Raw genomic sequence first — 20,377 nt, forward strand, 5'->3', positions numbered from 1 at the left:
TGGGATGATGGGAGTTGTAGTCCAAAACATCTTGAGGGCATCAGGTTGGGGAAATCATCGGACATGAAGGCCATGATGTGTCCATGGATTTGAGAGTGGGAGGGGGGTGATTGCCACCATAAAATACCCAAGGGCAGTTTCAGTGGGCATCAGGGTCTTCATGCTTTATTATGTCTACATTAGCCCATAAATGCCCTAGTTTTGAAACTCATGTACTTATGCTGTATGATATTTGTTTAAGTGTCAGCTCTCAGCCTCCCATCTGTCAAACTCTGAATGCTCATGCTCAGAGTGTACTCCAAGAATACCAGGAACCAGACAGGGATAGTCGAAAATGAGGTTGTGTGTGTGAGAGAGGGGGTTCTTGCTGTTTTCTACTCTAACCCAGGAGCTGGCTTTCAAAGACCTTTAATCAGTATATTTTCCCAGTTAGATATATAATCCTTCCCTGAAAGTACATGTGTATGTATTGCATATGTTATGCTACGCCATGTAAATGTGCAGATATAGATGCACAGCACCGTAAGATAATTCTGCGACTGACATCCATGTGCAGTTGTGCATAACAAAAGGTAAGATGTGCTGAACGTTGAAGCCTTACACCCCCCAGCTTGCAACCACTGACACAACAGAAATCCTTCAGAATAATAATCATTTGTATTTATTTATTTACTTGGAGCCTTCTTTAAAGATATTATTAGCTGTTAATATCTCCCTGTGGGTTTGTTTTCTAATATATATCAGTGCCGTGCTACAGTATGCTGTTTCTGCTGGTGATATGTTGCTAAGAGATTTAATAATGGGCAAACAAACACAACATGTGGTAATCCATTTCAAATTAAAAGTTTATTAAACACCAGCTTGATGACTTTCTGGCTATTTACAATTAAAGGAGCAAACCTTAGGGAACTGGGGACCACGTGACGAAATGTACAGCGTTGCCATTTCCAACAGAACAAATGCATTTATGATCTGCAGCAAGCTGTTGCCCATTGATAGATCTTATAAATACTGTCTTTAATCTACTAGGACACAACATAAAACTTTGCTAATGCTAAGATGCAAGTCAGAAAATGTAAGAAAAGTCTCTTGCAAATGAGGAGGGTGCTTATAGTCTTCAACAAGATTTGTTGAGGTGTTACAACAGTCCAGTGCTTTTTTTCTAAAAAAGTTTAGGGGTGCTCTCATTTTCCTACTCATATTGAAATACTGCCCCTCAATGAGGCCAAACTTAGATTCACAAAATGTTTAGGGGTATGCGGGCCCCTGCACCCCCCCAGAAAAAAGCACTGGAACAGTCTTATAAGAGACTAATCACTATATAATTTGCTTCATAATGCTGGCGGAAAACATATTTTGATACCTACATAATCTTATTTTTATGCTGCCTTTCCACAGTTCAAACCATGCTCAAGGAGGTTTACAATGTGAAAAAAGTACATAACAAAATAGTCATAAACAATAAATAAAACATCAGAAAGCTATCATGTTTAAAGAGAAGTGAAGCAGATCATTCAGGAAAATGATTTTTTTTAAAAAAACAACACAGGGTAATGTTTAATGTAAGGAGTGGGGTGGTGATTATTCATTTCTTATCAAGACACAACACAATCTGAAGGCAGCCTTTTTGTGAAATTCAACATGGGCCCCAGACTAGATTCTAATAGCAGGTGTCTTAATTGTGAAAAAGACATTGACAGCTCATTCACACTTGAAAGTTGGCAGTGGGGGGTGGAGAGAGATTCTATACCTGAAAAGTAATGTGGTGTTTTGCAAGGAGGAAGACGTTCGAATAATCCACTTTGCGTGTGTTCTCAAGTCTGAGCACCTTTTGATCTCTGATTCAAATTCCGTCAGGTGATGCATTTATCATAACATGAGTAATGCCATTGTCAGATGCATCTCCCTGTTGTTCCTTCCTGTTGAAATCTGAAAGCATGTCTATCCAATTAAACTGCAAGCAAGTAGTAGGGAAAATAGAGAACCAACACAAAAGCAAAGGAGGTGATTTAGCAGAAGCTGATTTCTCTCACCTCGTGTTTAATAAACTAACAGACACAAATCGAGCCCAACAATTTATGCTGGAGAAATATATGTCATTAGGTTGAGTGTGACATGCGTAGAAAATAGGAGTGGACACAGCTTCGGTCAGTTTCTGTTTGGTACAGCTTCTCTCTCTCTCTTTTTGGTCTGATGGCTTATGAACACATTTGTATGCAATTTCACTAATACATGCAAGAATGCATATACTCTAGTACACATTATTGGACACATTTTTTTTGGATGGAGAACTGTATCACACTGTTGGGAGACATGCTGATTTCAAAGGCTATCTGTGGGTTCACATATTGCTTCAGGATGCATGTATTAGGTAGATCTGTCTTTAAACAGATTTCCCTCCCACCCCTTGTTTTTTGTTGTTGCAAGGACCTGCTAATGTGGAAGTTCTGTCATTTTAAAATGAGAATAGAAACAAAACAATAGCAGTAAACATTTTTTTTTATTGTTTATACCCCACCCATCTAGTTTGGTTTCCCCAGCCACTCTGGGTGGCTTCTAGCACATATAAAACATAATAAAACATCAGCCATTAAAAACTTCCCTAAACAGGGCTGCCTTCAGATGTTTTCTAAATGTCAGATAATTGTTTATTTCCTTGACATCTGATGGGAGGGCATTCCATGGCGTGGGCGCCACTACTGAGAAGGCCCTGTGGCTGGTTCCCTGTAACCTCACTTCTCCCAGTGAAGGCCCTCGGAGCCATAGCTTTCAACTTTTCCCTTTTCTTGCAAGGAATACTATTTGGAATAAGGGAATTTCCCTTAAAAGAAGGAAAACGTTGACAGCTATGCTCGGAGCTGGACTTCGGTGTCCAGGCTGGAATGTGTCTTGGATTGCAGAACTGACAGAAATATACTGGTAACATTTGTTATTGTGATCTTGGGCACTTCTGGTGATTTTTTTTTTGGTAAAGGTGTGTGCATAAAGGTGCAGAAATACCGACTTGCATGCTGAAAATGGGAGAAGGAAGTGGAAGGTGTGAGAGGAGTGACTATGGAAAAGGGAAGACAAGCACAGCAGAGATAAAACCTTCCATCAAGCTCCACCCACTGGAGTGGATGGCAAGTGGCAAGAATAGCAACGAAGATCCATGATGGGGGAAAATGGAAACTATGGAAGCTAATCACATACACAGAAACATTGGATCTGAACAACCCTTTTGTGGGATAAAGCCCCCACGTGGAAACTTCCTATGACATGTCATTGTTTTTTGAGCAATCAAACCAGCCAAAGTGTTCCATTTTAAGGGAAGCACATGCTGCCCATTGCAAATTAAAACAATGCATTCACATCCATGTGTACACACACCTCTTTCGCTTTAGCTGGACCACGCCAGGCTCATCTTTCTCTGGTGTTGTCGCTTTTAATGCACCCCATTTGGTTTCAGTGAACAACATTCTCATCTACTGGAGGGGTAGTAAAAAGCTTTAAACAGTTGCGCGGGTCTTTTAATGGTAAATTTGTTTTGACAGAGCTGTTTTGCAAGGGCCTGGGCCATCCCGAAGTGATGGTGGCTGACAGTGCTTTGCTGTTCTCAGAGCGAGGAAACATGTGGAAGGAATTGTTCTTTTACATTTCACAGCTTGTTATTTCCTCCACAGAGCAACCTTTGACCTCTCCGAGAGATTCTGACACCCATAAGGGAAGTATTCCCACTGTTGAAAAGGAAGTGGGAAAGCAGTTTAATGGTGCAGAAGGTTGGGAACGGTGTGTGTCAAAAGAAACTCGGACGAAAAGAAAGGACCAGCTCTTGAAATGTTTCCAGCAGGTCAGAGCTTTTATCGCTCCGGATAATTTGCTAACACTTTGAAAATAGATTTGCTTTGCATATGTCTTTCGATTACGAAAACACACATCTCCACACCCCCAATGATACCGTCTGTCAATTATTTCACTAGGCAGGCGAAGCCACGGACAAGTTTAAATCAAATGTGAAGGATCAAACAGAGCCCTGCAGAAAAGGTACAGAAAAGACGTGCCGCTCTCTAAAACACGTGTGTGTGTGTGTGTGTGTGTGTGTGTCTAGGCTCAATGTGTTTGCAATTACAAGGTGTGTGTGGAGTGTACTGACAACATCAGATTAGAGGTGGTGTTTCTACGACATTTTTACACCCCTTTGCATTTTATTTGGCGGTTTATATTTGCAGATCATGATGTCTCCCGCTCTCCCCTTTCTCTCCTCACACCAGTATTATTAGCAACATCTCTTTGCTAACAGAGGTCTCCTTCCCCACATGGCTTGCCTAATTCATGATCTTAAAATCATTTTGCAGCTCAGATGAACGGAATAAACTCTCATCTTCCAGCAGCCATGGGAAAATACATTTTCAAACTATTGTGCTGTTTCTGTGTGTGTGGATCAGAACACAAATTTGCAGATTACGCCACCTAATCCATAAACTGATCCATGCCTTTAGGCCTGTCCTGTACTTATGAGGAGTGGTCTGAGGGCTTCCTTCTGCTAACCTTTTACAGCTGCTTAGAGCAGCTAATACTTCCTCCGTGGCTTAAAAAAATATATGCTCCCAGGAAGTGACACTCCACATTATGATGTATGGTTACTTCCAAGGAGCATTTTTTAAAAAGTTTCTTTTAACTGTGCGACCATGGTGGATTTACTAGCTATTCCAAGTAGCTGTAAAATGTTGAAAGAATGAATGAAAGAAAGAAAAGCACAACTCAGACCTCCTTGTAATTTTTTTGGGAAGTGAGTGAGTGAGGGAAATGAGGGTAAAACCCAGTGGATTTTTGAGGATCCCCCCAAAAAAACAATTCACCCACAAATGGAACAAGACAGAGCTAGTTTTATGCACATACAATGGTACCTCGGGTTAAGTACTTAATTTGTTCCAGAGGTCCGTTCTTAACCTGAAACTGTTCTTAACCTGAAGCACCACTTTAGCTAATGGGGCCTCCCACCACTGCCGCACGATTTCTGTTCTCACCCCGAAGCAAAGTTCTTAACCTGAGGTACTATTTCTGGGTTAGCGGAGTCTGTAACCTGAAGCGTATGTAACCTGAAGCGTATGTAACCCGAGGTACCACTGTACGTGAAATTAGCAAGGGACTGAAATAGGTTGACAACTGATCCACTCCGTACTCCACTGAGCCACCAGACATGGCTTGTGGGCTTCATTCAGGACGTTGGGACACATTGCTGGTTCTGGGATGGATCTCATGTTCAAAGGGAGCTAAGAGGGGAGTGTGAAGCTTGTATCAGCTGGAAAGGCCCTAGGAGAGATGACATTTATGCTCCCTAGCTGACTTATGAAGCAATTGCTGTGGCAATGCAGCAGGCTTTTCCTTATTCCACTTCCCATTCTATACAACTTCAAGGGGCCTATGGCTTCCAGCATGCAGCATGCTTCTCTGTGTCTGCTGTATATATAGGATGTAAACGTAATTACTTGATAAAACGCCAGAAGCTGCTCCTATCAATAATTCCTTATAGGCAGTGTTTCAAAGGGGTCAGTGACATTTGCTGAAATAAAGGAGTTTGCGTCCTCCATTTCCCCATGCCTAGATAGATTGTGCATGGGTAGGGTCTTGGGTTCGGGCAGATAATATCATTTTATTTATGTCGCAAAAGAAATTGGTGTCTTGTCATTTCAGTTGCTCTAGCCTGTTTTCTAGAAACTGTTCTCTAATAAGAGCCTGGTGTACACATGACATAACAAAATCCCCACCACAGGAAACAGCAGCAGAAGCAGCAGCAACAACTATTGTTATTATTTTAAAATGTGTGGGTCACCTTGAGCTCCTAGGCGAATTGCAACATACAAAATAGGAAATACAATAAAAACAATCCATAAACAAAATTACATAAGAACACCAGTGGTTCGTCTGGTGCCTTCATTATATATTTTCAGGTGCCAGGCGAAAAAGTTCTTCAACCAGGTCTTTGGCTGATTAATATTCTACAGCCTTTTAAATGTGTCTGTGGGAAGGAGGGGGGGGTATTGTTTTGCTGTTTTGTATTACTTATTTGGGACGCAGGTGGCGCTGTGGGACGCAGGTGGCACTGTGGGTTAAACCACAGAGCCTAGGACTTGCCGATCAGAGGGCTGGCGGTTCGAATCCCTGTGATGGGGTGAGCTCCCGTTGCTCGGTCCCTGCTCCTGCCAACCTAGCAGTTCGAAAGCACATCAAAGTGCAAGTAGATAAATAGGTACCGCTCTGGCGGGAAGGTAAACGGCGTTTCCATGCGCTGCTCTGGTTCGCCAGAAGCGACTTAGTCATGCTGGCCACATGACTGTACGCCGGCTCCCTTGGCCAATAAAGTGAGATGAGCGCCGCAACCCCAGAGTCAGTCACGACTGGACCTAATGGTCAGGGGTCCCTTTACCTTTACCTTTATTACTTATTTACTTGTTTTTATCCTGTATATTATTCTGTGAACTGCCCTGAGATCTTATGATGATGGGACAGTATATAAATCTAATAAATCATAATAATTATATGTTTCCCCATCCAAATTACAACTCCAAGAAGCAACATTTGAAAACTGTCAGCAGAAGGAAAATGTTGACTCCAAAGCCCTTAAAAAGTGTCACTGTTAAAACTAATGAAACTGCTAAAAAATCCAAAAAGACTAAGCCGGGGGAGACTTTGCTTGGTACCAAAAAAACTGCCACAGAAGGCACCAGGTGAGCTTCCCTGGGGAGAGCATTATGTAGTCAGGGAGCCACCACTGAAAAGGTCCTTTTTCCTCACTACCATCCTCCACTCTTCCAATGGAGGAGGCCTCCTAAGAAAGGCCTCTGTATATGATCTTGATATCTAAGTAGGCTTATATGGGAAGAGGCGTTCCTTCAGGTACTAGGGTCCTGAAGCTGCGTTAGGTTCTATAGGTTAATGTTAGCACCTGGAATTTGGCTTGGAAATGTACTGGCAGTCAGGGCATGCAAGGACAGGTGTGGAAGGTTGTGAATGCCTGGTCTTTGGTAGTAAATATGCAGCCAGATTCTGCAACTGCTGAACTTTCTGGACCACCTTCAAAGGCAACCTCACATATAAAACATTGCAGTAATCCAGACAGGAGGTTTCCAGAACATAGTTTACTGATGCTAAGATATCCCCATCCAGATAGGGATGTACCTGGGGCACCAGACTAAGGTGGCAAAGTGAATTCCATGCAACATAGGCCACTTTTGCCTCCAGGGACAATGGTGGATGTAGCTCCAAATGTGATCCTCTCGGGTGAGTGCAACCCTCTGTAGATCTGATCTGGACCAAGGGAATCATCTACAAGCAGCATCTTCATCTTGTTTGGCTTTGGCCTCAGCTTGTTGGCGCTCAACCAGTCCATTTCTGGAGACAGGCACCTGCCTTAGAACATCCACCACTGTATCTGCTGAGGAAAAAAAGGGAGAAATAGAGTTGTGTGTTATCCACATATTAATGACAGCATGCTTCAAACTCCAGATGTCCCCACCCAGCAGGTTCTTGTGGATATTAAATAGGATGGAGAATAAGATTGTCCTCGTGGAACCCCAAGGGACCAAACATAAATCCCCGGCACCATTTTCTGGGGCCAACTGTTCAGGTAAGAATGGAGCCACAGCAAAGCAGTGCCCCAACTCCCAAATTGGATAGCTGTTCCAGAAGGATATATGGGTCAATTGTATCGAAAGACACTGAGATGTCCAGGAGAAAAGTGTCATTCCCTTGTCTCCCTTCATACTTCAAGACGTAGTCCCTTAGCTGCATTCTGGAATGTATTCAGAGGACTGTACCATGCCCTTTTACCTGATAATCTGAAATCTGCTTTTAATCTTGTAAAATCAGTGGGTTTAAGAAAATGCAGGAGGCCAAAGAATGTAATGATTTTGGAGCTGATTTACTAAAATAATTACAGCAAAGTGGCAATGTTGGATCTTTTCCCCCCATTGTTTTTCTAAGAAAGCAGAAATATTTATGTTTGGGTATGGTTTATAATTGTCCCTAGACTTGTCAGTGGGATTTTCATTTTAATTACAATTTCTAGTGCAGCTGTTCTACTCCTTCCATCATCTCATAGTTGATAGGGCATCTAATTAGCACTTTATAGCATTTTGCGGTCAATTATAAAATGTTATAAAAAAGAAAGAATGCAGTTTAGCAGAGACGAAATGTGCAATTCTCGTTTTTGTTTTCATGGGGCTAATTTGCTGAGTAGTAGTGTGTATATGAGAGGGAATTTTTACATAGAATTTTATAAGCCACATTTCCTCTCTAGCAACTATGAAAAACTCCTATGATAAAAAAAAAGTAGTCTGGAGTCGTTAGATGTCTTTCTGATTGCTGGCCCTATTAAAATCTTCTTAAAGTAATAGATAGGTTTAATTCCTCAAGCCAAAGAAAAATTATAGCATCTTAAGTATTTTCCACATTTATTATACTGATGTGCCTGTAGTAAGAACAGAAAGAAAAATCCAAGAAAGAAACAAAATCTCTTGTATTGCAAGTTTTAAATGTACCAAGCTAAGGTTTACTTAATTAGAACCTTCAGGCAATAAAGGAAGCCTTTTTTAAATTCTGTGAATCTTAATATGCTAAATAATGCAAAGCTTCAACTCTTCAAGCATGAGACACACATCTGGCCGCTTAACATTTAAATTACGTGGGGAGGGGGAGGGGAAGAGAAATCCCTTCCACTTCTGAGGTAATTTTCTTGAAGAAAAGAATGGGAAATGTATTACAACAAAATTTAATTTCATTTCAGATTTTCATTGTGTTTAATTGCACAGCATTTTTTTTTAGAGCATCTCTCTTTTTTATTTATGACACATTTTCTTTTCTCCTCCTGTAATTTTTTTATTGATCTTTAATTTAAGCAGCTCCTCACAGTTTATGGCTGCTGAAGAAGTATATTGTGTTTTACCAGGAAATCTATCTAGAGTTAAAAGTAATGAGCTCAGTGATACAGAAAATAAAGGGAAGAATACAAGCTCAAAAAACCCCTCCACCAACCAAAGCACAACCGCCCACAGGAAAATCATTCAGCAACAGTATATTCAATTTGTTTTCCTCTCCAACGTCTCACTCAGGCATACCAATCCTTTCTTTCCCCTTTCCCCCCTTCATCTCCAGGCTCTCTGTATTTTGTGGAAACTCATATGAGAAATTTAGGTTTACTCAATGAATATGGATTAAACCACCCTATCATGCTGCTGCCACAAATACATTTTTTAAAAAACATGTATTTGTGGTTGGGAGAGTGATGGAGAAAACACACTGAAAAGTTTGGGATGAACAAATGATTAACAGGAAGATGTACAACAACCACTGCAAAACAAATCAGGATGAATTCAGGATCAATGCTGGTTGTCATATAACGTTCCTGCAAACAAATGAGAATGAATGTTCAGTAAAGACCATAGTCTAACCTTCACACAAGCATTGTGCAAGCAAATCGGATTATTTATTTATTGCATTTGTACCCCACCTTTTCCTCAAAAGAGCTCAAGGTGGCATACATGGAGTGGCTGGGGCAACAAATATTATTTTTATCCTCCTCAGTGAATCCCCACAGCTACCCTGTGAGGTAGGTTAGACTGAGAGACATTAACTGGCCAAAGGTCACCCAATGAGCTTCATGTCAAGTGGAGATTTGAACCCTGGTTTCCCAGGTCCTAGTCCAACACTCTAACCAGTACACCACACTGGCTCAATAAATAGGTCATCTGGAAGAGTGCGCTCGCTCTCTCTCTCTCTCTCTCTCTCTCTCTCTCTCTCCTGTTGCTAGAGAGGCAGAAGCACACAGCAATGCTTACCAACCATGGAAGCTATGTTCTACCTCACTGTCCGAGACATTAGGCCATTGTCCTGATCCAGCAGACTCGCCTTAGGTTCTTAAGTTCTCTAAGACCTAGCTCTTTAATTAATATTTTACAGACTGACCTAATTTTCTTTGAAGAAGGAAGGAAGTGTTATAAAATGGTGGCACAACAGCACAGGTGGTGGAGGGGTTTCCCTCCTGTCAGTTGCCGCCGCCACCAGTGTAGTCCAGCAATGGTTGCTCAGTTTCTAAAACAGGAAAAACAGGGGGAAGGAAACTCTCAAACAAAAAGGCCCCTTTCCGGGTTCTGACCTGTAGGTTTGCCTTTCAGAACTTGGGAGCCTCCTTTAGAAGTCCTTATTGAGGTAACCCGATGGTGAACAGTAATGGTGGGTGACTACTAGGCCTTTTCTGTTGTGTGGTCACAGTTATGGAAAACTCTCCTCAAGGAAGCTCACCTACCCAAGACGTTTCACTACCTAAGGCAAAGCAATAACTGGCACCCCCCCCCTTCCAAATCAAGGTGTTAGTACCCGTTACCCATCCAATGATTCTGTCACGTGAAGCAATAAATCAATAAATATGACTCAGTGGAAATATGGCAACAATAGATTAAATGACTAACAATTGGCTGTCATTTCACAATACCCATGATACTTAGATGTGCACTAAGAGCTGCTTATGATGTACATTGAAAGCATCTGCCCAGTGCCAGATTTACATACAGTGGTACCTCGAGTTAAGAACTTAATTCATTCTGGAGGTCTCTTCTTAGCCTGAAACTGTTCTTAACCCGAGGTACCACTTTACCTAATGGGGCCTCCTGCTGCTTCCGTGCCGCCTCCGCACGATTTCTGTTCTCATCCTGAAACAAAGTTCTTAACCTAAGGTACTGGGTTAGCAGAGTCTGTAACCTGAAGCATCTGTAACCTGAAGCATCTGTAACCCAAGGTACCACTGTATAAGCTAAACAAGGTATAGCTTAGGGCCCCACTCTCTTCGGGGCCCCAAAAAATTTAAAGAAAAAAAGACTGGATATACATGAATAAAAAAATCATTTTAAATTAGAGCTTAATAATTATTTCACTTCTTAATTGTATTGTATTATTATACTTCTTCTTAATTGTATTTCACTATAAATATACTTCTTAATTGTATTTCAGTTCAACAATTACTTTGATAAAAGACATATTTTGTTATATGCAAATAGCTTTAGATACCTATTAGGTCCATAAATTACCATATAGCATATAATCAACACACAAAAAAGTACAATTTGTTGCTGACAAAGGACAGCCGGACATATAAAGGGTCCCATTACCTTCAGTAGCTTAGGGCCTCATCAAATCCGACCCTGCATCTGCCCTGGGTTCGGTGGGGTAAGGAGAGGGCTAGCCTGCACAGCCTCGCCATTCCCCTCATGTGTACTTTGAATGCAAGAGAGGGGAGTTATCTGAGTTCTACTTATTCATCATCAGCAATGTCATGGGCACCAGAAACAAAACAGAAGAGAAACAAAACAGAACAGACACATGAATTTTACTACTGAAATTTGGGTCCCTTGCTAACCCTATGCCTTTGAAAAAGCATCTCATGCAACAGTTGGTTAAGTGCTGCATGTTTCTTCCCAAAGCAAACAACCAGCAAACAAACAAGCAAGCAAGCAAGCAAGCAAGCAAGCAAGAAAGCAAGCACATAATTTTGATGGGTTTAATACCTGAATCTGTTTTCTTGCATTTGTTCCAGCTCATGGACATCAGCGATAGTAGGCCGCTGTGCCTGTATTTTTGTTGTTGTCATTACTAGTTTCAGTTTGTGAACATTATAAGCAAGTGATTGAGAATTATACAGGCGGCATACTTGAGGCTAAAGATATAAATCTTAAATTATTTAAAATTTGCTAATGCTAATATGATTATGGAAACAAGTATATTTTCAGCCATTTGAATTACATATTTGTTGTGCTTTCTCTGCTTAGGAAATGAGCCATATCCAATCAGCTCTGATTCGTCTGATAAGAATTGTGATCTGGTCTCAGTGAAGGAAGCTCATGGTATATATAGCAAAGTAAGGATCTATCTATCTTCTATCTATCATCTCTCTCTCTCTCTCTCTCTCTCTCTCTCTCTATTTATCATCTATCTATCTGTCTATCATCTATATCTACAATTGCCTTATAAATTGCAGTGATTTCAAAAGGCATCCTTGACTTGCAGTGGAGTTTTGTTTTTTTGTGCATTTGGAGAAAAACTGCTGACATTTTGTGAACTCAGCAATGCCAGTAAAACTTTTTTATGGCTCAGAACACACCTTTTCCCCGCTCTGCCAAAGTCTTTGGCTAAATAAACCCCTTAACAGCTCACCAATACCTGCCAATCTTTGAAGTGGTAATTAGCTGGTTATTTTCTTTGCTGAACTTTTATGGTTTATTGGGTATTCTCACTTCTGTTTCTACCTGCTCCCTTCAAAAGGGTGTTTGGGTTTTAGAGTCCATCATATGATGATAGTGAAACTGAGCAATTCTCTTTTGGAAAAGGACCAACCCATCAAAAACCATTTTTAAATTCTTGTACTTTCTTTTTGAGTTCCCCTCCCCCCAAAAATCGCTGGAATTTTATCACTAAACAAATACTTGTAGGCATGGTTTTCTTCCTCCTCCTCTTCTTTGGCAATCACTTGTAGTCAAGTAAGATTGTCTTCCATAAACATGCTCTTAACAGTGAGTCTGTACATGACTGTGGAGGCCAATTCTGGATCTACATGTCCTTACGCAGTGTGGACATAGGTTTCTGGGTGGGAGTTGACACGGCGAGGGTTTCCAAAATGTGCCTTCCTCGTAGCTCCTTTCTCCTTTTCGCCCTGAGTTCATGCTTCTTCAAAGTCTGTAGGCATGGTACCAAACACCTAATATTTAATATGCTACCAGATCAAACACAAGGGGCTAGGGATTACCTGTAAAGTCCTATAAACCTTGGGAAGTTAATATAATATCTTCATAAGAACATAAGACAGTCCTGCTGGATCAAGTCAATGGCCCATTTTGTCCAAATCTTGTTCTCAAAATGGCCAACCAGATGCCTATGAGAAGCCTGCATGCAGAACCTGATAAGAACACCCCCTTCTTCTCCATTAGGAAAGTTCCATCCAATACAAGTCTCAAACCAACCCATTGCTTGAATGAGCAATAAACCCATTATTTATTATAATGCAGTATTATTTCATGAAGTGAAATAGTTCCAGAGCAATAGTCATAAGTGGATGTATACTACATTATTTTTCTTCTGTTAGCTGCTCCAGGAATATAATTGAAGGGTGGTATAAACTTGAAATGAATTAATAAGTTGGTCTAAGTTAACTTATTAAATTTGGATTGTTTATATTGGCATTTGTTAGGTACCTCCAGCATTTGGAGAGAAAGCTTCATAAATAAGCATGCACATAGCTAAGCAGTTAAGTGGTGTTTATTTCAATGGGGTTTAAGTGCACCTCATTTTCCCTCTGAGTCATGTCCACTGTACTTTTAAAACAAAACCCAGAAAACAAAAGCACCCTTGCTGGAGGAAAATGTAAGAAGTTACATTTGGAGAAGGAGAGATGTTCAGAGCCTTCTAAGGGACTTCCATGCCTCAGCCTAATTACTGCTATTTTTGTTCTTCTGATGTTTTGTTGGCCTAAAGAGCAATACAGTGACATCTTATTTGATGTTGTTCAGAGCATTGCACTGTGTGTAATTAAGTTATTAACGTATTGTTATTAAAGGGCACAAAGTGCTTATGCCCATGCGATCATTGTGAGAAAGTAAAAGCTTCCTGGAGCCACACCCTCATGCCTTTGACATAAGATCTGGTTCTGAGTCATGTGCATGATCAAACACAACCCAGTGAAGTTCACGTATAATCCGTTTTAATGCCTTCTTGCTTTGCATCTTGAATGCTGTAATTCTGACTCATAAGCTTGCAGAGAGTGTGTCAACGCTTTGCACAGGCAACTAGTTTTGAAATCTCAGACTTCTTGTAGACCGGCATGTGCAACACCATGCTGCATTCAGATGACTTTGCCAAAACCTCTGATTGCCGCAGGCTCACATGCTCCCTCACATAGGCGCCAACTCCCTGGGGCCCTGGGTGCTGAGCACCCACAAAATGTCAGTGCTAGGGCCATGCACGCTGCATGGCACCCACGACCCCAGGCACCCACAGTTGCAATACCAAGTTGGCACTCCTGCTCCCTCTTCCCCTCCCCTCTTCCTCTGCAATACAAGGGAAGATACAGGATGAGGTACATCCACTTCTAACCAGAGGCAAACCATAGTTTGCTGTTGCATCTGAACGTAGTAATCTATGGCTCACCCAAACTGTCGGATTATAATGAGAATTTGTTGTTGTTGTTGTTTAGTCGTGTCCGACTCTTCGTGACCCCATGGACCAGAGCACGCCAGGATTAGGATGTGTCATTAACTAGAAGTCCTGTTTTTCTTGTATGTGAATGATATCCCATTCAAGAGGCAAAAAGGGGCAGTAGTAACTTGGAATACCTAAAACAGGAGTGAGGCTACAAAACCAAGAGTACCTGATAGAGGGTCCCACTTTCCTGTTTACATACCGTCCAGCAGTGGTAGCTTGCATGGGCGTAGCCAGGATTTGGGAGGGCAGGACTTTTTTCGGGGGGGGGGGCGAACTGATGTGATTGGTCAGTTAAGTATTTCTAGTGTTCTACTTGCTCTAAAGGGGGGCAGCAAATTGTGACAATGCTGTGCTGGTTAGAGCACAGATGGGGTGAGTTGGGATGGGGGCAGCCCCACAGGTGCACCTGCAAGGGCACCGCTGCCTAACCAAAGTTCCCCTGGCCTCACCTCTGCCTCACCCCATCCACATGGCAGCAAATGCAGCACCGCTGTTGCTGAGAGAACATGACTGCCTCCACTCCCTGCTCCTAAATGAGCCACTACTGTTGTCTAGAACCAATCCCCAAACATTGCTGGACTACAGCTCCAAGCAACCCTGAGCATTGCCCATGCTGGCTGGGGGATGATGGGCTTGCAGTTCAAGAATATTAAGACATTATTAACCAACTCCAGGGTTGCAGGTGGTTGCACTGTGGCCTAGACCAGTGCCTAATGGTCTCAGCAATTATGTTATATGCCAGTCGTTTCGCAGAGAAAAATCCAGTTTCATCACTGTGCAAAGCCACTTTGTATCCTATCTGCTCTAAATATCTATTGCCCGGGCTGAACATTTAGGGTTTTATTCCCCATTTCTTAAGGACCAAGTGACAAATTGGGTGCACTTACAAAGATGAAAGTGTGTGAGTCAAAGCTAACCAAATTCCTTTGCTATTTGTGTGTTAAAACCATGGTGCTGCACTGCAGAGTTCGCTAGATTATTTCAAATATATAAAGTAGTTCCCAAACAAGGCCGTTCAAACAGGAGTTGTAAAATCTCTAGTGCATTGTTTTGGCCACTTAATCTCCCTTATTTATGACTGTTATTTTTAGACGAGCCAGAATGATCCCAGCAACGTGTGTGGCCAAGGAAGTTCTGGGATCGGACTAAATGAACCAGCTTTCCGTGTAACATCTTATCTGGAGGAGTTAGAGAAACACAGATTCTCCGTATGGTGAGCAAACTGATTTTTCAGTTTGTTTTTAGTTTACTCCTGTAGAGCTATGCAAAGCATGTTGGTTTTTTCCCCTCTTTAGGTCAGGGTGGGGCGGGGGCAATAGAAGCAAAACTATCTAAGGAAACATGACAGTTGAAATAAGTGGTGATTTAGTACCGAGGCTGTTCGTTATTTCTGGAATCAGAAAATACATTTCATTTCTTCTGTTGCTGGAAGTGATGCCGTTTGAATCAGCCATAAAAATGAGTTCCTGGCCATTTGTGGTTATTAAAGACCCCTGGGCATTTCTTTTTAAAAGAGTAGCTGCACAAGTAGCTGCTCTAACCACAAGATTCTTGCCAAATCCTTATTTTATATTCTGCCAGCCTCTGTGTTTTGCCTGGAGTTTTCAGTTAGACAAAACATGCTGCATCCCCCCCCCTCTCTCTCGCCCTCTTTCCTGCTGGCTTCAGAGTGCCTGCTCTACCTTATGAGAAGCATCTTACAAGAACTCCTAGTCTCTTCAAAGCTAACAATTTGTGCAGAAATATTTCCTAGACACTTTTTTTTAAGAGAGAAAGTGAAAGAGAGGAAAGGACCACTATGAGTAGCTGATGACATGCGTAATAATGCCTGCGTAATAAGGCATGCATATCTATTTCCCCAACCCAAACCCACGTTGCAAATTTCAAAACAGAAGTGACTGAAGTGGCAAAATGCTGCCAGCCCCTTTTTCTGCCTGATTTATTAGACATGAGGTACATGCTCGCCTTGGCAGTTATGATTTCAAACAATCCCCACTGGCCCCATGTGGAGTACTTAAGATCACAATTAAGGCTATTGCTTTCGGAATCTGATTATGAAATGATGAGCGGGCAGGAGGAAGTTTAATAAGGAAGTAGGAGTGGGCGAATCTGTCAATTCCTGTTTCTCATTTTGTTCCAATCTTAAATTCAGATCTCCACATTTCTACATCATTATTTGCGATTTTTATCATAAAAAGATCATCGTGAAAATTCTACAGTATTTTAGTGCAAATTTCTCTTGATATACATAATTTCCCTAATATTTATTTATTTATGCAAATCCGTTTCCCCTGATAGAATGGATTTTTGTAGACACGACTTGCCTGGAAAACTGCATTGCAAAATTCGGTGTGAATGTCAAAGGATGGCTTTGTTTCAGTTTGCGCATTGAAAGTGCTAATTATGTACATTCACTTTTAAATTCGAATGGGATCAAATCTCTGTTCCATCCCTTATAAGAAAGGATTGATCTTTGAAAATAATATTTGTTTGATAATCAAATATTATTATTTCTTATTTATGTGATTCGCCCTGCCCTGCCCAGCTCTACCACTCTCTTACTTGCTCTACCCTAAATCCCACTGTTTGTCTATTGACTACTGGCCCACCTTAGATTCACCAGCTGCCAGGAAGGTTGCTATCAAATCAAAAATTGGGAACTCTATTCAGTGGCCCACCCATACCCTGCTCCATCTGAGTGGCTTGTTGAATTGTCACTCAGAGCTGTTGCTTATAGAGCAGGAAGTTTCCAGTTCTAGCCCTAGCAGGAAAGCAGGGACCAGTGGCTTTGTGGGGAGGGAATGATAGCTTAGCAAAAGAGCATTGCGCGTGTCACATGTGGAAAGCTGCAGGTTTGGTCACTGGCATTTCCAGTTACCAAAAGTTTGAGCAGCATGTGATAGCCAAATGATTCTCTGTCAAAGACCCTGGGGAGCTACTGCCAGCCAGAGTAGATAATGATGGGCTATATCAGGGTTCCTCAAACTTGGCTTTCCAGCTTTTTTTGGACTATAACTCCCATCATCCCTAGTTGCAGGACCAGTGGTCAGGGATGATGAGAACTGTAGTGCAATAACATCTCTGCACCCTAGAGGCAGAGGCTTAGCAAATCGGTGTGTTGCTGCACAAAAATTCTACGCAATGCTGGGTAGCAATGAGATCAACAAAGGGCAGGCTCTAAGCTGTCTATTGTTTATCTTCTTCATTTCTCTGCTCCCGCACTATCTCCCCAACTTGTCTCTGAAGGGCTGCTCCCTTTCTCTGATCCCAGACCTTCCTCTACTAGTTCTTTAACAATATATTATGTTAGATGATTAGAGACAAAAATAAAAATAAAAAATAATGGGGCTTTAGGTCTAGGAGCTTTTTAGGTTTCCATAAACATCAGAGTTTTAGATACTCTGAGATGCAATCTGAGCAATTTCCTTGATCTTTTACTGGAGCTGGTAAATCATTTATTGGGGTAGCCTTTTTACAAAATCCTGCTTTTTAAAAAAACCCCATAAAGTCTATTTATCATAAAATGCTGTACTACCAGCCATCTTCAAAGTGATACATGTACTGCATTAATTACCAGCTAACAATGGCCTTGAAAATGGTTTGGGCTTTTTCAGTATCCTGGCGCCCCATTATCTTTGCCTTGTAAAAAAATAAAATTGAAAATAACATAAAATTGGAATACAGGAGCCAAGAAGTGTGTATTTTAAGACAGGATTGCCCTGAAACTTTTTTTTTTTAAGTGATTGCAAAAACTGCTACTCTTATCACTGCCAATATTTGTCTCCATAATGCTATAATTCATAGCATACTTCAATAATATGTGAAGCCCTAAGTGGACAAGCCTTGAAATCTTTATAAAATGAGTCTGCAAACCCCAAAGGACATATAGGGCCCAATCTATTGCTCACTTACTTCACGGGCACATTGAGCTGGATCTGAAGATGGGCTCAGTGGATTTCAGGGCCGGTACAACCATCAGGTAGGTGAAGCAACCACCTTGGGTGGCAGGAACCACAGGGGCAGCAGATTCCGGTGTAGATATTTACTCCCCCCTTGTTCCTGGTGTCATTCTTCATACCGCTTTTTGTCGCTAACAGTGAGGAGGGGCACAATTTTGTGGTTTGCCTCAGGTACCAAAATGTCTTGGGCTGCCCCTGGTGGAGTTCCACTCGCAGTGAAGAAGGTGATATATATCTATCTATATCTATATCATCTATATCTATATCTATATCATCTATATCTATGTCTTCTATATCTATATCTATATCATCTAGCCAATTCTGCCGTCCCTCTGCAGCCCCCTGAAAAAGTGCACCAGATGACTGAGGAACTTTCCAGAACAGTGCAGGAGGTGGCTGTGGACAGTGGTGGAGGAAGGGGGTGCGAGGGATGCGGGTGTCATCACTGAGGGGGGGTGTGACAAAATGACAAAAATATGAGTTTAAAATAATAATAAGAAAAAATTGGGCTCATGAAACTTTATAGTTCAGTCAACAAACTTAACGAAACGCGGCTGGCATTGGGCGCCACACCACGGGGGCCGGCACTTACTGTGGGGCCTGCAGTGTGCCCGAGCCACACGTCTCTCCTGGGAGTGATGTGGTGGTTTGGGCGCCTGCAGGTTCCATGCTCCCTGAAATGGCAGCGTGGGACTTGTGCCTGCCCTCCGCCTCTCCAACTGCCCTACAGCTGAGGAAGAGGCGGCGGAGAGGCTCCATGCAGCGCGCCCTGCCCCTGGCTGCAGGATGTATGGGCCGCACCTGGCACCCGAGTGTTTAGCTATGTCGCTGGCTGTGGAGGAGGCTGCAGGGGAGTGGGGAGCTGGTGGAAATTGCCGAACTATCCCTATCCTCCAGTGTGGAGCCTCTGCTGGGTTCCAGTTCCCTCCATGAGCAGGAGCCCTTATGCTCATGTAGGAGACAAGAGTCTTTGGTGCCCAGAAAGCATTTCATTTGATGACTTCAGAAAACTCTCACCACCTCCGTTTTTTTGCCTAGCAGAAACTCAATTCTTTCCCCATTCTCAGTGATACAATTTATGTTTAAAAAGGTAAAAATACAGTTCAGCTATGATTGTCCCCTATATTTTCCCGGTCACAATATTTTTTTTTAAATTTTGTTCAGTTGTGTTTCTCTTTTATGCTGCCTGTGGCCAATAGGAATTGCCAGCTTGCAGCTCAGTAGCAGGTTGTGGGGGCAGCAAAACTTACCTGACCTCCCATCACTGGTGCAAGAGGGCAGGAAGGGTCTGCACAGTGCAAATGCATATACGGCACCTCCTATGGCAAACAGAAGGGGAAGAAATGGAGGCAGTGAGAGATTTTAATTTCTTGGGCTCCATGATCACTGCAGATGGTGACAGCAGTCACGAAATTAAAAGACGCCTGCTTCTTGGGAGAAAAGCAATAACAAACCTAGACAGCATCTTAAAAAGCAGAGACATCACCTTGCCAACAAAGGTCCGTATAGTTAAAGCTATGGTTTTCCTAGTAGTGATGTATGGAAGTGAGAGCTGGACCATAAAGAAGGCTGATCGCCGAAGAATTGATGCTTTTGAATTATGGTGCTGGAGGAGACTCTTGAGAGTCCCATGGACTGCGAGAAGATCAAACCTATCCATTCTTAAGGAAATCAGCCCTGAATGCTCACTGGAAGGACAGATTGTGAAGCTGAGGCTTCAATACTTTGGCCACCTCATGAGAAGAGAAGACTCCCTGGAAAAGACCCTGATGTTGGGAAAGATGGAGGGCACAAGGAGAAGGGGACGACGGAGGATGAGATGGTTGGACAGTGTTCTCGAAGCTACCAGCATGAGTTTGACCAAACTGCGGGAGGCAGGGGAAGACAGGAGTGCCTGGCGTGCTCTGGTCCATGGGGTCACGAAGAGTCGGACAAGACTAAACGACTAAACAACAACATGGGTGCATTTGCACTGTGCCAGCTTTGCTGCAGTCTTACCCCTCTCCCTCTCAATAAGCCACAGTGACATTGGTGATGGTTAGCTCTGCCGACTGCTACTGCCACAACCTCCAGAGGGGTGCCAGGTTGGGGAGGCTGGATTAGCCATTGTCAGTGACGCAGTTCCATTAAACCATAATGTACTCGGCAGTGTATGAAATCAGTCTTAAAACTGGCACTGAAATCACAGTGCTTAA

At 42.2% G+C, this 20,377-nt stretch overlaps 1 protein-coding gene across 1 annotated transcript in view; it reads left to right on the forward strand.

The window, feature by feature from the left end:
- The window catches only part of LOC128417530 (uncharacterized), a gene marked incomplete at its 5' end in the record, with an annotated part of 128,784 nt that overhangs the window by 44,310 nt on the left and 64,097 nt on the right, over positions 1-20,377 (forward strand). The window contains 4 exons of the mRNA XM_053396325.1: positions 3,548-3,829; positions 3,960-4,023; positions 11,799-11,887; positions 15,315-15,436. Of these exons, the coding sequence (XP_053252300.1) occupies positions 3,548-3,829; positions 3,960-4,023; positions 11,799-11,887; positions 15,315-15,436 (557 nt within the window). The remainder of the gene's footprint in view (positions 1-3,547; positions 3,830-3,959; positions 4,024-11,798; positions 11,888-15,314; positions 15,437-20,377) is intronic.

Source organism: Podarcis raffonei, chromosome 7, assembly GCF_027172205.1.
Source record: "Podarcis raffonei isolate rPodRaf1 chromosome 7, rPodRaf1.pri, whole genome shotgun sequence".
NCBI classification, from domain to species: Eukaryota; Metazoa; Chordata; class Lepidosauria; order Squamata; family Lacertidae; genus Podarcis; species Podarcis raffonei.